Genomic DNA, 18,197 nt, shown 5'->3' with positions numbered 1-18,197 from the left:
TAGCAAGAACATGCAAACTGTGATTGCTCAGCAGTATTATTAATATTATATCTATATTATATATTATTATTTGCCTCCGCATGAATCAGGCAGGAGAATGAAAGCAATACACAGAACATTGTTCTTACAAATTCTGTTTAACAAATTGTATTGGAAATTCACTGGAAATGTTTTTAAAAAATGTATTATTAAACTATCTTACAAAAAGAAAACAACGTAAGTGTAATTAAATAGATTAGCAAGGTTCAGTTAATATGATTGCTGGTAATGCACTAATGTCATGCAGCACATGTAAAAAAAACATTTTAAGACAATTATTAAGACCACAACAATAAAAACAACAACAAAAACCTTCTGTTTTGGGCATTTTCACCAAGAAGGACTCCAAATCCATATCAAACCCTCTAACAACTAACAATGTATTTAATCTAATCTAAGAAGTTAAGAATGTACGCCTAGCCAGCATATAGATGGAAGACCCAAGACCATCTTAGATCCTTCAGCCAGGGTCCCTAGACACCAATTACTACAGCTAATTGGTTCATTTGCTAACCTATCTGTGGCGATCATACCAGCAAAAAAATGGCCACCCTGGCATTATTTAGATAGGTATTACACATTGTTGGTGGTGAACTGAGTACTTTGTAAAAAAAACTTTGGGTATTGAGACAAACCCACTTTATGTTATTATTCGATAACTTAATCCATTACAAATAAATTACTAGGCCATCTGGTGTACAGGGAGAATGCATACTGAAGGACCCTCTGCTATTTGATGTTTGCCATAGTATACACAAGTCTTTCACTTACTTTTGATGGCCATGACCTCTGCTTTCCTGTAGAAGAATTGTGTACCTTGGTCATCACTGAAACCTTACCCGAAGATTCTGGAATATTCAAATGTATTGCTGGAAATCAATTTGGGACAATCTCCTGCAGCTGCTTTCTGGAGGTGTACACAGGTAAGACTGAACATGTTTTAAGAGCAGACTAAGTATTGCTTTGTACAGCACACAACTGAAACTGAACTCAAAATGTCCAAAGAGCGTACTGGGCTTCTATTGGTTCAGTAAAAGAGTACTGGGGTGCTATTGGTTCAGTAAAAGAGTGCTGGGCTTCTATTGGTTCAGTAAAAGAGGCTTCTATTGGTTCAGTAAAAGAGTACTGGGCTTCTATTGGTTCAGTAAATGAGTACTGGGCTTCTATTGGTTCAGTAAAAGAGTACTGGGCTTCTATTGGTTCAGTAAATGAGTACTGGGCTTCTATTGGTTCAGTAAAAGAGTACTGGGCTTCTATTGGTTCAGTAAATGAGTACTGGGCTTCTATTGGTTCAGTAAAAGAGTACTGGGCTTCTATTGGATCAGTAAAAGAGTGCTGGGCTTCTATTGGTTCAGTAAAAGAGTACTGGGCTTCTATTGGATCAGTAAAAGAGTACTGGGCTTCTATTGGATCAGTAAAAGAGTACTGGGCTTCTATTGGTTCAGTAAAAGAGTACTGGGGTGCTATTGGTTCAGTAAAAGGGTACTGGGCTTCTATTGGTTCAGTAAAAGAGTACTGGGCTTCTATTGGTTCAGTAAAAGAGTACTGGGGTGCTATTGGTTCAGTAAAAGAGTACTGGGCTTCTATTGGTTCAGTAAAAGAGTACTGGGTGGTTCAGTAAAAGAGTACTGGGCTTCTATTGGTTCAGTAAAAGAGTACTGGGGTGCTATTGGTTCAGTAAAAGAGTACTGGGCTTCTATTGGTTCAGTAAAAGAGTACTGGGGTGCTATTGGTTCAGTAAAGTAGGGGTGGTGAATCCACCTTAGCAAAAGGTGTTCTTAAAAAAATTGAAAAATTTGATTTGAAAATGTCACTAATATTAACAGTCAGTGTATCATTTCTTGCCTGCCTTCTTGCAGTTTTTGCTTTAAAAAGTCTCATCATTGACCACTCCTTTGCTGCTGAAATCCTTAGCCTACTATGTTGGGTAACTATGTGCTCTTTGAAGTTACTTATCCAAGGAGAGCTGCAATAAGTTATCATACATGGGTCAGCAAATACCTAGGGTTTCAGAATGTAGCTAGCTTTTATTTGTATGGTGATTCAACATTTCATTTTTAATCTTTGTAATGACCCAAGGCAGCAAAAAGAAACTGAACTGTGTGCTTTTTATTTTTAAATTGTAGATTATCCAGCTCCTAATGCATTTATTGTTTTATTACATCTTTGAAGTCAAGATTGTTCCAGGGCCATCAAATTCCAGTACTTGAATATTTCCATGAAATTTCATTCTAGAAGCGAACTGAGACCACTTGTCAAAATTGCCAAACTAAGCTTTCAAATGATGCCTTCGTAAACTGAAGTGATGGTGAAATATGCTATTTAGAAAATATTTAATACTTCCATTAATTTCCATGGAACACTTCTTTTGGATAGTCTGCGTAGAGAGGTTCATTTGTAACATTTTAACAGTTTATAAGCTTCAGATTCAGAGATTCAACCATTTAGCTGTTTTGCTTTGCCTGTAAATGTTCCACAGATTATACTGTAGTTGAGTATTGGAATGGTCAGCAAAGATAAATTAAATAGTTTACTAATCATTTGTTGAATATTTGTATAGACATTGTTGAATATTAGTATATCATCAGTTGAGTGAGAGGTTCAGATTGAGCAGTTCAATTATTCTGAGAATATCTAGGTATGTTCATGAATCCTCACATATAGAGTCTAGATAAACTAAGAAGTTGCTGAAATGTTACAAATACTTCATGTATGTACTATGAATAACCAAGAGTTCATGGACGGACATATGAACGTGTGTGTGTGCGTGAGTCAAAGTCTGTCTCCTGCTCTTGTGGGGCAACGCAAGTCAGACTCCATTTTGGCGGGAGTGCAAAGCAGTGAGAAGGGGTGATTTCACCTTCTCACACTTGTGTACAGAATTGTTCATAGACAGTACATATACAATGATCATGCATTTGTGGGATGAGCAGCACAGCTTAATATGTGGGTAGCGCCCAAGTAAAATTTGCCAAAATTCTCTGCCAATGCTAAACAGTGTATTCTCCTGTTGGTATTCACTCTTGTTTTGAGTTGTTTGGTGGATTGGATGATTGAACTCTGGGTCAGTATCAAGGAACAAACAAGACATTGGCAATTTTACACTTTATTCATTAACCCACAAAATCAGCTGTGCTGCTCATCCCACAAATGCATGATCCTCACAAGTTGGACATCATTGTAAAGGTAAATAAACAGGCTTTCAAACTACTGTATATAAAATACAATGCCAATTAGCATTGTAACAACAGAGAAATAATCGACCAAACACAAATTTCCCAACTTTTTTCCCAGATTTTTATGTTAATCAAACAATACTTCTGACGTAATCTTACTCCGTGCCAAAAATAGTACCAAATCAAATCAAACTTTATTTGTACGGTGCATTTCATACCAGGAGGTAACACAATGCACAGTAGCAGGGGGGGGGTGTTGTAAAGACACAGATTTTTCAGAGATAAATAAACAGGAAATTACGTACTAACCATACTGGCACCGTAAAGGACTTCTCAGTACGGTTATCGTCAAACTAAAAGACAGCTGATGGGGTGGGTTACAAACACTTGTAAAGACACAGTTTTTTCAGAGATAAATAAACACGAAATTACGTACTAACGATACTGGCACCGTAAAGGACTGCTCAGTACGGTTATTGTCAAACTAAGAGACAGCTGCTGGATATGTTGTATATGTCTTTTGAGTCTGCTAGCAGTTGCTATTTCGGGCAAAATTCGGGGGAAATTCAGTTTTCGGTTAGCTAATCTGTGGCTAATTTGCCTTTGGTATATTAGAGTAGGCTAATAGTTACTAGTACACTCAGCTATCAGGGAATAGAGTAAAATATTTAGTTGCATATGATATTTGAGTCTGCTAGCAGTTGCTATTTCGGGCCAAATTCGGTTTTCGGTTGGCTAATCTGCGGCTAATTTTCCTTTCAGTTTGGTGAACTGTTCTACCTTCAATTCAATTCAATTCAATTCAATTCAATTCAATTCAATTCAATTCAACTTTATTTCACCATGTATACAGATACTAGGAATTGTTTTTGATTTTCTCCATGCAGGCTATAGTATCACAAATAGAACAACAAGACAACACAGAACAACAATACAAGGACAGATAGTACCAGACAGTATGAGCAAAATAATAAATAAGAATGGAGGTAGTGCAACAATAATAATGTTAAATAAAGTTAAATAAAGTGCAATAAAGTTCGTGTGTGAGAGCTATTTAGGAGGGCTATTGCTTGGGGGAAAAAACTGTTGAGGTGACGTGATGTTTTGGTCATGATGGCCCTGTATCGCTGTCCAGAGGGGAGACGGTTAAAGAGACTGTTAGCAGGATGTGAGGGGTCTGCCGTGATCTTCATTACTTTCCTGAGGGATCTGGAGCTGTGAAGGTCCTTGATGGACTTACCTTCCCGTTGACCAAGCTATGGCTAAGAGTCCTTTCCTATTTGTCATGTATTATCTTTTCCTTACAGTTAGGTTGAACTGTGGTTAATTAAACTATATTCACACCAGCATCTGTTTTCCTATCCACCAAGTGGTCCATGGAAGGCATTACAGGATCGAGAAACTAGAGGCTCGCCACCGGGGTCTGGCAGGGCGACCTCCATGCCGGGTTTGGCATTGTCTCTCTCACCCGCTCAGCCCCTAGGCCCACCCAAGTAGGACAGGGGCAGAGCGGGTGTGTACGTGCTACGTATTTGTTTTCAGTTAAGGTTAGGCTTAGTAATTAAGCTCTAATATCATGATAAGGTTAACAGCGGTACCACAAACAGGTGGGGTGTTTTAGTTTAACATTTCCATTGTACACACACAGGCGTAAATGTAGAAGTTATCAAATGCCACGACTTGAATCGGATTTTCCCTGTGCCAGGTCCAATATTTTCATATCAGGACAGTTTGTCAATCTTCATCCTTGACAATCACCACATTAACACGACACAGCAATTAACCGAGGTTACAAAATATGATGTATGCTTCTCTTAAAAGGTAATTCGGAGCTTGTTTGTTACTAGACATACAAAGTGAAATAGCTGCAGTGCTGAATTCACGATTAAACATTGTGACCACTCTTGTCAGGAAATATCTCAAGGGTTACGTCATAACGTAGGCACCTCTAGACCAACCCCCCGCTGTACCTCTCATTCATTTGATTGGTCAAACATCCTGATACTCACTGGTGAAGGAGCCCCAAAATCTGTTCAGAGATACCAACATTCATCATTTCCCCGTGGCTACACTGTTTGACATATTAAACATACATTGCCCATGTAAAATTAGGACAGCCGTGACTTTATGTACATTCAATCCTGAAATGATTCAGATAAACTGTCTAGGAGCACCAAGATCAGTGAAAAAGCCACTCTTTAGATTCTGCTCACCATGTGAAATGATGGATATGACCAGTGGCGGTGCGTCAATACAGGGCGCAAGGGCGCCGCCCCTCCTAAAATTTTGAGATGAAAAAAAAAAAAAAAAAGAAAAAAAAACATTATATACCAAACAATTAAAATAGGAACTGTACTGTGTTACAAGTTACATGTGTGTGGGAGACAGTAAGCCCCTGCCAACAACCACTTAAATGTGACCAAATATAATATATTGCCATTCGTTATCACTGAGATAAGCCCCTCCTCCCTGGAGGGGCGCCGGCCAAATGGAAGTCAATGGGAGCCCTCATACTTTTCTGCAACATTTGAGCAAGGACAGCTTCTCATTGGTGGATGAAAGTTCGATCCTGGGGCGCAAAATTTTGCGCCCTGACCAATGACATCGTTTCTTATTTCAACGCGACTGGACTATTCGTCGAATCAGAGACCTTTATCATTCCCTCACATCCCATATACATCTCACGTATCTACAAGAGCAACATAGCTAGCAGAGACTTTGATTCTGTGAGTATGCCGACTGAAAACTTTCGAATCGACGATCAGATGTCGATAAGAAGAGACTGAAAGACATGGGACCCGAACGTCCGGATTTAAAAATGCAGCAGCAGAGCATCGACCGTGGGAGGACGTACACCCGTAGCTTCTCCTCAAGCATGTATGCTAACCGGAGCTGGTTGTTCAGTGAGTGATGCGTTTTTTTGTTTTCCCTGCCTGTTGTTCCAAAGTCCTGGGACTGAAACAATCTGGACTGCAACGGGGATGAGGGATCTAAAGCACTTCAACGATAAATGTAAGAAGCACGAATCTTGCCGCAGCCATCTAACTAACAGCCTGAAGCTAAGCCTCTTTGGAAGACTGAGTATTGCAGAGCAGTTGGACGAAGGGTACCGAATTGGCATTCGAAAACATGTAGTATCATCCAGTGTTTCTGAATCTATTCAGCTCTAAACCTCTAGTATAATCCAGTATTTCTGAATCTATTCTGCTCTAAACTACTGGTATCATTCAGTCTTTCTCACTCTATTCTGCTCTAAACCTCTACACCCTGTGTTTTTTTTTTTTTTTATCTACTCTGTTTTAAACTTGTACACAATGTTTCTGAATCTAGTCTACTCTAAACCTCTACTACCCAATATTTAAACCTCTGGAACCCAACCCAATGTTTCTTAAACCATTCTGCTCTAAACCTCTCATGCCCAATTTTACAGTTTGTTGAGAGTTGTTAGTGGACATTGTTGAGCACTGTGTTTTCATGAAATAAATATTTTCAAAACCTCTCTTGTGTTTTTGTTTTCTCATTGTGGAGTGCTATTTAAACCGCACTGCCCAACTGCGCCTATAGTCTATATATGTCTATGATTGCGCCCCCCCAAAAAAATAAATCACTAGCCGCCACTGGATATGACAGAGGTGGGAAAACAGATCTCAATATGTACATGAGATGCATCATAGGCAGAGTAGAAATGATGCATCAAAGTTTGGTGGGAAAGGGTAGCTGTAAGCAGAGGGTTCCTCCAAGTGGATCAGGTGGAGACAGTCTAGAGTAGGAGGGGAAGACAGGGAGCAAAGTGAGAGGACAGAACTAGGTTGTCTTATTTGCTTTATAGGTTATGGTGGTGAGGAACAATGCTATCATAGCCATCAGCATTAGGGTCATGGCAGACACTTGGATACTAATCCTGGTCAAAGAGAGCGACGAGTAATACAGCCAGTTCATCAATATCAACAACAATGCACCGTATGATATAGAAATGGAGAAGGAGAGGTAGGAGAGGTCACCCAGCGTGGTGTATGGGGCGACAGTGGTACAGAAGGTAAATAAGTCGTTTAGTAATCAGATGGTTGCTAGTTCGATTCCCTGTCGAAGCAAGACACTGAATCCCTAATTGCTCCTGATGTGCAGTGTGCCATCAGTGTAAATGTAAAATGTGTATACATTGTAAGTCGCTTTGGATAAAAGCGTCTGCTAAATGACTAAATGTAAATGTAATGTATGGGAAGTATTTTGTGACGGGTGTCAGTTCTTGCACCAAACTATAGGATTCCCAGGCAGTTTTTCAGAAAGGAATACCTAGAACCCCAAGGGCTAAAATGATCACAATAGGCACAATCAAAGTGTAAAAGTTGACATTTTACACGAAATCCACAAAATAAAATTTTCTCTGAAACCTTTCCTTTTTCCTGGTGTCTTGTGCCTTCAGACATGGAGACGGTGTTGGCAGATGAAGAGGAGGTTTTTCCGGAGCCCGCTGATGCAGAGCTTGATGACTATCCCTTTATGCTACAAGAGCCAGCTGGAATTCCACCACCAAAATGGCAGGAAAGCCCAAATGAGATGAGCCCAATGCTGTGAGTTACTGGCATTATTTTCCATAAACTGTAATATTTAAATGTCTTCATTTCAAAGAGTCAACTGTAAAGTATTTGGCAAAAGCAGAAAAAAATGTTTTCCTCCATTTGTAAGCTAAATCGCAATTACTATGAATTAATTTAGTAATGGCATTGTTGTAGCTACTGTATATCCTGGATGATGCCCACATTTAAATACATTTTTATTGAACATTTTGAACATACGGTACTCTTTAGAGACCCATGGAGAAGCAAGTCTCAATAACATCGGGAAAGACAGTTAATGCTGAGGAGTTTGAAATCTAGTTTAAGTAAGTCGTCAATAATATGGAAGTATATCAGTGCCTAAACTCCAGCAATAACCCACAGCAATACAAACGCTTAAAATGTTCTATACGGAAATTCACCATGAATATGTGAATTTTGAAAACGAAATTCTAGCATACAAAATGTAATTAAAAAAATATTCACCTTCCAAAAATATCGTTCCAAAATATTGTGAAAATACCATATTCATTATTCAGCCGGTCATATTCGGCCCACTTTGTTTTTGCCCACACAGTCTGCCAGAATTCAGTCTTTCACCATCACGGGTACCACAGGTAAGAGATGTGGTAAGAGACTGAAATAATATTAATAATAATAAATAATAATAATAATAACTCAAATACTTCATCAACTGGCGATTGAAAATGAATGAAACCAAATCATCAGCAGCAACTTCCATCTTGCCAACCGACTAGCCAATATCCAACTAGAAGTCAAATGTGCAGGAAATATTATCCCATTTGAAAAGTCTCCAAAATACTTGGGTGTTACTCTGGATAGAAGCCTCACCTATAAACAACACCTCCAGCAAGTCAGGGCCAAGGTGGAAGCAAGAAACTGCCTCTTTTACCGTCTCTGCGGAACCTCGTGGGGAGCAAGTTTTCCTGTACTCCGAACTGCTACTCTAGCACTGGCCTACTCAACAGCAGAGTACTGTGCACCTGTTTGGCGCAAATCCACTCATACCACCAAACTTGACACTGCTCTCAACAATAGCATGCAAATGATTTCAGGATGTTTAAGATCTACACCAACCTCATACCTACCAATCCTCAGGGGAATCCCACCACCAGCAATCAGCCGCAAAGCAGCCTGAGTTGACTTTGCACAGAGAGCTCAATGTACAGCCAGCCACCTACTCCATCATGTCATCAACTCAAACGATCCACCACCAAGCATACCGCTGATGGCACCAATCTCTGCAAGACTTCGGGGGCTGCTGCATGAGGCAAATGATCAGCCAACTGGGTCTTCAGCCAACACCAGACTGCACGGATACATTGAAACACCGACCACAAGGCCTGCAGGACACACACTCGATAGAAACTCCTGGTTACGACTCAACCGATTCAGAACAGGACATGGACGCTTCCGAGCTAACATGCACAGGATGAACTTGTGTGATGCTCCAGAGTGCCCTTGTGGGGCCCCAGAGCAAAATGCTGATCACATTATCAACGGGTGCACCAAGTACCAGTGCCCTGCTCATCAGGCACTGTCTACCTTCAACAGTGAAGCACTAGCATGGCTCGCGGACACAAGTTTAGTTATTTAACAACAGTATGAAATGTATTTTGAGACATACGAATATATATATATATATATATATATATGGGAATCACAGGAAAAGTAAAGGATTGCAGATTGCAGCACTTTGCCAAAACACCAGACTCATCATTTGTAGTCTGGTGCACAAGATCTTTCAACTTAGAGCTGTGTCCCCTCGCCATAGTGATGGATTGGACCAGATTTTGCGAATCTACTCAAATATGTTCTTTAGTGTTAGCATTACAGTGAAAGGTAGCTGTAAACGATAACGATGGTTAAAATGTTATTTCTTTCATAAGGTGGGTTTCCATTCAGCTCGTTCGCATTAGCTATGCGCAGTGTGGGTATAAAAGCACCGTAACGTCTTGTGAGCGGCCCCTTTTTCAGCTTCCACTCCTCTCATTTACTTTTGGACACACTTTTCGCAACCATCCCTACTCACAAACATACTAGCTTCACGCATCCACGCATCCACGCATCCACGCATCCACACATCTTTGAATCCCTTAGACTTTTTAGTTGGAACTACCATTTTGACCAAATAAACAAATTTGGGTAACAATTGACCTCGTTGTCTGCCGCCTCCTTTTTATGTCGCAACCTCATGGTCGTAAGAAAGACCAAAAGACATATTTACAAAAAACTGTATTTTCTCTCTCTCTCTGTCTATTTCTCTCTCTCTCTCTCTCACAAGGCATAAATCTCACTGTCAGACCCATTTCCATCAAACTGACCTGTCAATCAGTGCTGACTAGAAAGGTGATGGGGAATGGGTGTGAGCGACCCATTGTGTCCTCTTGTAGTATGGTGCTGTGCTGACCAAGCCTGAGTAGCTCAATTGGAAGCGCATCAGACTGAGACATGTAGGGTCCTAGGTTCATATATCCAGGCAAAGCAGCCAAACCGACCTGCCAATCAAAGCTGACAGGGGTTCATTATATAAATATAAATATAAATACTACTCACATGTCTGTGTTGGTACACAATTCGGTCTGCTAAATGTATGGAGAGTACTATGTGAATAATTTGTTATTGTTATTTGTTCATTTTTAAAATGTAATGTAATATAAATGTAATGTAAACCTCAATTCAGTGTTTCAGAGTCAATTGCAAGTAATTCATTAATGAGTTTCAATCCAATGTTTTTTTTTTCTCTAGGCCCTCCGAGTCAGAGGATGAAAGTACAGACATGCCTTTCAGAGCTACTACAGAACAAACAAACTGCTCTGTGGGTCAAGTGTCCTCCACAGCTCCCCATACTCCCAGCTCCCCTCCGTCAGTTGAAATAAAAAACAGTCTGCCCAAACCGTTCACTCCTCCTTGCCAGCTAAATACTCTGGATATATCCAGTGGCAGCAGGAGTGTTGCCAATCTACCTGCATTCTTACCCTCACTCTATCCACCCAGTGCTTTCAATTACGCGAGGCCAAGCCACTTCCTTCAATCTAAGTCGAACTTGAAGCCCCCAGATCATGTACAGGCCAACATCAACACTCAAGCATCTCCAGCTCCCTCCTCCTCCTCGCCATGGCTGGTAGCTTCAAAACCCGCCCCGTCCTCCTTTATGACACCTCCCTCCCACACCGTATCATCCACTAAGTGTTCCAGTGAGACAGTCCTCTCCAGAGTTTCCAGTGCCCAGCTGGGTGACAAGCCTTCTCCAAAAGACTCTCTCTGCTCAGGTCTACCTTATCAGACTAGCTCACAGACCATCAATATTCTTCCAGCACCGAGGGATCACTCATTACCCCTAAGGTGCTCTCCACCTTCTCCAGACCGTGCTCCCCAATCCACAGCACTAAGCTGTCAAACAGCATGTCAAACCACACCAGTCTCCACGCTGCAAGTGAGTTCATCTCCAGCACCCTCCAGGATCTCTCCAACGCTGCCCAGGACCATGAGCCCACCACAGCAGAAATCATACATTTCCCTACCAGTGGGATATAACCAAGGAACCCCTAATGTGTGAGTTTCTTTTCTCGTTCACTTCTCCTAAAACATCCACATTTTGATTTATTATAGGAATAAGACTGGGCAAATTCTCTCTGCTGTTTATTCTCTCAACTTGATTATTTTGCTGCAAATTAACAAAGGGCAGATAGACAATTAACACTAGTTGGCATGGCTTGGAAACACTGTATACACCGTTAAGTACTGTGGTTGATGTGTTGCACCTTCATTGTTTGAAGTTTCATCATTTTGGGGCTCTATTTTAAAAGCAAAGTAAAAAAAAGAAAACCCAATGATTTCGTTGTTACCGCGGTCGAGGTATTGTGTTTCCATTGCAGTTTGTTTGTTAGCTTGTCTGTCTGTTAGCAGGATTAGGCAAAAAAAAACCGAATGGCTCGATATCCATGAAACTTGGAGTAATAACCCATCAGATATTGGAGCGGACCCGACTCACGGGACGCCTCCACGAATTAAGTTTCACTTTCGCTAATGTTACGAGAGATGGCATTTGGGTCTAATTAAGTTTCACTTTCGCTAATGTTACGAGAAATGGCATTTAGGTCTGCGCTCTCCAAGTGCCCCTCTAGATTCTTTGTTGTTGTAAGGAAACGGCGAGAGATTGTTGTGTTTTCACTAATGAGTGGACTCTCCTGGCTTCACCTGGGATATGGCCGGATGATGGCGACGTAAATGAGATATCATGTAATAAGTATTTCCACTTGAGTGTAGGGATGGGAATCGAGAACCGGTTCTTGTTGAGAACCGGTTCCCAGTGGATCGATTCCTTGGAATCATTAGCCAAAGTCCTTAACGATTCCGCTATCGATTCCAGTGACGTTTGGGCATGCTTTGTTTTGTTTTGTTTAGACCGCAGCCAACATGGCATCTAGGCAGAAGCGTTCAAAAGTGTGGTTATATTTCACGTGAAAAGATGACCACAGGGCCACTTGCAATGCTTGCAAAACGTCTATTTTCGTCAAAAGGGGGGAAATACTACCAATATGCAGAAACATTTGTCCACACATCATGCAATAACTTTGCAGAAATGTCACGTTTTTGATGCGCTATGGAGTGACGATATCATTAATGAATCTTTTAACGATCACAGTCGCGGGGTGTTCTGCATATGGTGGCAGGCAAAAAAAGAAATTCTAAGCTGGTAAACTGCTGGTCGAATGAACCATTCAGAATAATGAAATAGCAATGGAAGCAGTATGCAGTCTTGGAGTCACCCATACATTTGCAAAAATGTTCCTAACAATAGGATGTCAAATAAAATGTATTCCAGTGAATGTGTGTTATTTAGCTATTTTAATTGACTTGCTCCCTTATCCTTTTTTTCTTAAACCCATAGCTTCCCTAAACCAATCTTAAAGAAGAGCGTGCCCCGGCCTGTCTCCCAGTCCACCGATGAGGAGATCCAAGGCTCAAAGGATGCGCTCATACAGGACCTGGAGAAAAAACTGCGCTCCAAAGAAGCACGGAGAAGAAGCAGCCAGGTATTAGTATAACTATTACTAAAAATAATAAAACAATCTTTCTATACCTATAATCCTAATTCTATTTAGCTCTTTTGACAGTGACAGTGACATTTAACATGATTTAACATCGACAGTGACATTTAACATGATTTAACATTGTTTGTTACTCATTTGGTTGTTTCATTGCATGAAAATTGCATTAAAATGCATGCCACAAACGCATTCAAAACCCCTCTCAAGATCAATACAATGCACACTAGTTTTACTATATTTCACTGTTCTATCTCAGTTACATTATTATTGGTCTGGAGGATTTTTTTTTTTACAACAAAAACGAATTGCTCAGCAGCAGATTAACTAGACAGTCGGTTTTGATAAACTTAATTTCCTATGTCCACCATATTGACCACTTTGTATTCAGTGTAGCATAGTTTTTGTCATGACAAGGAATTCCCTTTTTAAAGGAATGAGCCTTCAATTAGAAAGGTAGAATGCAAAGGAGAGGACAACAGGGTCAATAATGGGAAGGTACTTGGCAAGTAGCAGAGAACAAACAGGAGAGAGAAATCTACATCTAACACCTAATTTGTTATTCACACATCGGAATGTATATGGGACATGACATTTCCCCCAAAAATGTGTATAGATAAAAAGTTTTAAAGGTTTATCGGGTTAGATTGTTGGATTGGTGAGCACTGGTATGAGCACAAGATATTTTACTAGAATTACCATTTACCACATGAGACAAGGAAGACAACTGTTATTACATTCATTTGCTGTCCTTATAGAGTCTGCCAGTAAGAATAAACCCCAACTGTTTGTTGTTGTTATGGTGATGTATGGTCCACTGTGGTTGATTTGTCCCATGGAGTTGATCCCTACTGGTAACATGTATATCCCTTCATATATCTCCCATTCTTCCCCTTACGACAGAAACTATCCTATGAGGAACGCATGGCTCGTCGATTGCTGGGCCCCGATAATGCTGCCTATGTCTTTGATGTGGAGAACTCATCTGGTCCACAGCAAGAACAGGTATTATTTGAAGACTCAATTGAAACAAGTTTAATTTGACCTTACTTGAGCATTAAGAAGATTTCTTAGAAATCACACTAGCATGTGATTGTCTCTATTCTAAGTAATACTCAATGTCGTTCATATGACAATATTAAAACAAACAAATATGATGTCAAGTTGGGTGGTTGCTAGGGTGTCCCTAGGGTAGTTATTGGGGTTGTTAAGGTCTTGCTATGGTGGTTTAGGTGGTTGCTAAGGAGGTTGCTAGGGTGTAGCTATAATACTCAAGATGAAAGATAGGGTGTTGGACGTAGTTTAGGTTGTTGCTATGATGGTTGCTCGGGTATCTCTTCAGTAGTGATTGCTAAGGTGTTTGTATAGTAGTTGAGGTGGTTGCTAGGGTGTCACTAGGGTAATTATGGTGGATGTTATGGTATAGTTACACCATGGTTCACCATGGTTACCATAGGGGTTGCTAGGGCATGATGGTTGCTAGGGTGCCAAGTTTCAGAAAGGAGATAAAGGGGGATAGGGAGAAAGGGGGCAAAAAGAGAGTGTGAGAAAAAGGAGAAAGGAGAAAGAGAAACAGAGGGAGACAGACAGAGAGAGAGGAAGTAAAATGATTGGCTTACATTTTTTTTCATTTGAGTAAGCAAAAAAGGAGAGATGATACAGCGAAGAGAGTAAACATGAAAATGGAGTGACAGAAAGATGGAAATGTGACAAGAAGAGATGGAAAGAGATAGACAGATCAATAGGTTGATGGACAGAGAGAGAGAGAGCGAGTGGAGAGATGAGAAGAAGACGAGTGAAAGTGGGAAAGAGACAGAGGGCATGGGGGAGGAAGAAAATTGTTTTTATTTTTTTCTCTCTCTCAATTTTCAATTTTTTGCTTTGAGTGCACTGGTATTTCCTTTAAGAGATGCAAATATAGTGGTTCTAGTTTGTGTTATCTAAACAATAACGCATTTATTTAAGTAAGCAGATCTTAAATCTATAACTGCATGGCACACCAGGAGGTATATGAATGAGGGACAGTACAATATAATAAATTCAGTGGTTACTACATTTTGTGTGAATTAACTGTAAAATAGAGTTCACCTCATTAAACCTCTTCACCATATTATTATTAGAAAAGGTGTGAAATGAGTTCATTATTCTTGAATGTGGTCTTTGTCTTCTGTTTTTGACAGATTTCAGCATAATCATTTAAGAATGATTTATATATTTCAGCCTCAGCCAGTCAAAACCCAGGTCACTGACTGCATGTGTTCTAGTCACTGTGACAACATCTCCGATGGCAGTGGCAGCACAGTAAGGGAAGATTAGTGATTACTGGAGCATACTGTTGACAAATGTATTGACAGTAAGGGAAGATTAGTGCCTACTGAAGTATACTGTTGACAGATGTAAATCCCTTCTGATTTTATCATGCAGGTTAAAAAGTTTAGCTGAAGGATGAGGTTAACAGAAAAGATCAAACACAGCTGCTGTTATGCCACTGAAATGGCGAAACTCTGCAGTCTGCCATGTAAATGCTTCTGTATTTGCCAAATGTGTAAAATAAGCTTTTCTCCCGAATTCACAGCCTGACTCTGCAGAGAGACGGCACGTGGGTGGAATATGGTGAGTGAAAGAATGACCTTTGTGTACCTTTACAAGCTGAAATTCAGATGTCATTGTACCCTATGTACTTTGTGTGCCTAGTAAAGCATTGAGAAGCACCTTCTACCTTATCCTGCAGGGACTGCCACCTAGACACTTGACTGTTATCAGCATTTGAAAAGTCAATCCATCAACTAACGATTGTGGTCAGGCGGGTTCCTGAAACCCTCCATCTAACAACTGTATTCGTACACTTGGGGGTCTTTGCAGGTCCACATAACAAAGTACAGGAAAAAAACAGGAGATTTGGTGGACATTTTCTTTTCCACTTTTCATGCAGTGTTTTTCAGTGGGATGTTGCTATAGGGTGGGGGCACCTGCTGGTCCAATACAGTGCCTGTGTCTCCAGGACAGAACATGTTGTCTAAAGGGTGGGGGCACCTGCTGGTCCAATACAGTGCCTGTGTCTCGAGGACAGAACATGTTGTCTAAAGGGTGGGGGCACCTGCTGGTCCAATACAGTGCCTGTGTCTCCAGGACGGAACATGTTGTCTAAAGGGTGGGGGCACCTGCTGGTCCAATACAGTGCCTGTGTCTCGAGGACAGAACATGTTGTCTAAAGGGTGGGGGCACCTGCTGGTCCAATACAGTGCCTGTGTCTCGAGGACATGGACATGTTGTCTAAAGGCTTCCAAAGGGAGTAGGTTTCCACCCAGAGAGGAGACATGGGGAGTACAGCACCTGGTCACAGCGGTGAGGGTGCTGGATCACTAACCAACTTATCCATCTCTCATCCGCGGAATGGACAGAAAAACACACACTCTTATTTAACTTTCAGTGTTCATGCTTAATTGAAACTCCCATGTTCCATCCAACATGGCTGACCTGTTGGGCGGAGTCAGCTGCAACCAAACCATTTTTGCCTGATAAGATGGGCGCAATGACCACACTAAATCTTCTGTGTATCTGAGCAACCTCATCCCCACCATGGCTTGCGTTCATATGTGATATGGAGCTCCTCAACCGCACCCGGCACCACATACGTTTTTGATGCGTGTACCAAATTTATTTTACTTTCAAGCGTCACAAATGCCTCAAAAACGAGTGAATGCACGCAGAAAATAATAATAATAATAATAAAAACCTGCTGAAAACAATAGGGCCTTGCACCGCCGGTGTAGGTGCAATCCGAGGGACAACCGAGGTGGCCCACCTTCAGTGCTTTGGCCCAAACAATAATAATAATCCTTGCAGAAACTCTTTCACAAGCCAATGCTTCAATAGGTGTGGCTGCTCTGCTCTCCAGTGCTTTCTAGTTGCCAATGTTGAATCCAAGTCAGATGTGAGCTAGCTGAGTTAGTTTAAAATAATCCTGAACTAATGTTAGCAAACGTTTAAGTTAGTTTAAAATAATCCTGAACTAATGTTAGCAAACGTTTAAGTTAGTTTAAAATAATCCTGAACTAATGTTAACAAACATTTCTAAGAAGACAGTTTACGCTGGGCTAATATGCTAACATTATCAGTTTTGCCAGTGGAGATCCTATTATGGGGTACTAAGGTGGTGGAATAAAGGACAGAAGACAGATGTGGTCAGTCAGACTTTTTCTTGCCGCAATCAAGACACTCAAACTTTCTTTAAAATGTTCAAATAAGTAAAAATGAGGTCAGTCAGGCAGATTTGGCCCAAAGTGAGTCCCTTTGGAACCTTTACTTTTACTTAAGTCATAAACCTTTAGCAACAGTTAAACTTACAATACACATTGTAATATCTCGATATATTTAGTATATATATTACATACTATATGTGTGTGTGTGTACTACCTCATATCCATCTTTAGTATATTATATATATGTGTGTGTGTGTGTGTGTGTGTGTGTGTACTACCTCATATCCATCTTTAGTATACTATATATATGTTGTGTGTGTGTGTGTGTGTGTGTGTGTGTGTGTGTGTGTGTATTACCTCATATCCATCTTTAGTATACTATACGTGTGTGTGTGTGTGTGTGTGTGTGTGTGTGTGTGTGTGTGTACTACCTCATATCCATCTTTAGTATACTATGTATGTGTGTGTGTGTACTACCTCATATCCATCTTTAGTATACTATATATGTGTGTGTGTGTACTACCTCATATCCATCTTTAGTATACTATATATGTGTGTGTGTGTGTGTGTGTACTACCTCATATCCATCTTTAGTATATATACACATACTATATATGTGTGTGTGTGTGTGTGTGTGTGTGTGTGTGTACTACCTCATATCCATCTTTAGTATATATACACATACTATATATATATGTGTGTGTGTACTACCTCACATCCATCTTGAAACTTGTGCTGTAGGAGCAAACAGCAGCCTGGCAGCGATGGGAATGAGGGGGCTGCTACCACCCAAGAGAAGTGTTACGCCCCAAGGTTCCTGCAGGTTCCCCAGGACCTCACCATGGAGGAGGGAAGGTTCTGTAGGATTGACTTCAAGGTATGTTTGGTTCTGGATGTACAAAATGTGCTCATGTTGGGCAAACTTATTTGTTTGTATTTTTAGGAATATGCCTTTGTGTTGTACATTGAAACAAAGCACCACCACACATTTTACATGTGTATTTGGAAAAAAAATGGCCTCACACAACACTGCTCTTATTAGCAGTAGATTACCTCTTACCTCTACCTCTTACCTATCCAAAATAAAGGGGGGAAAAAACAGGTCTTCCAGAACATAAAAAGGAATCCAAACTTTTAAAATGCCACTCATTC

At 40.6% G+C, this 18,197-nt stretch overlaps 1 protein-coding gene across 1 annotated transcript in view; it reads left to right on the top strand.

Annotated features, from left to right (window-relative positions):
- myot (myotilin) overlaps nucleotides 1-18,197 on the top strand; it is a 43,460-nt gene that overhangs the window by 14,755 nt on the left and 10,508 nt on the right. The window contains exons 7-13 of the mRNA XM_031587516.2: nucleotides 843-962; nucleotides 7,639-7,786; nucleotides 10,541-11,347; nucleotides 12,687-12,831; nucleotides 13,747-13,848; nucleotides 15,419-15,456; nucleotides 17,787-17,922. Of these exons, the coding sequence (XP_031443376.1) occupies nucleotides 843-962; nucleotides 7,639-7,786; nucleotides 10,541-11,347; nucleotides 12,687-12,831; nucleotides 13,747-13,848; nucleotides 15,419-15,456; nucleotides 17,787-17,922 (1,496 nt within the window). The remainder of the gene's footprint in view (nucleotides 1-842; nucleotides 963-7,638; nucleotides 7,787-10,540; nucleotides 11,348-12,686; nucleotides 12,832-13,746; nucleotides 13,849-15,418; nucleotides 15,457-17,786; nucleotides 17,923-18,197) is intronic.

The sequence above is a fragment of the Clupea harengus genome, chromosome 20, assembly GCF_900700415.2.
Source record: "Clupea harengus chromosome 20, Ch_v2.0.2, whole genome shotgun sequence".
Lineage (NCBI taxonomy): Eukaryota > Metazoa > Chordata > Actinopteri > Clupeiformes > Clupeidae > Clupea > Clupea harengus.
This window is presented reverse-complemented; position numbering and strand designations above follow the sequence as displayed.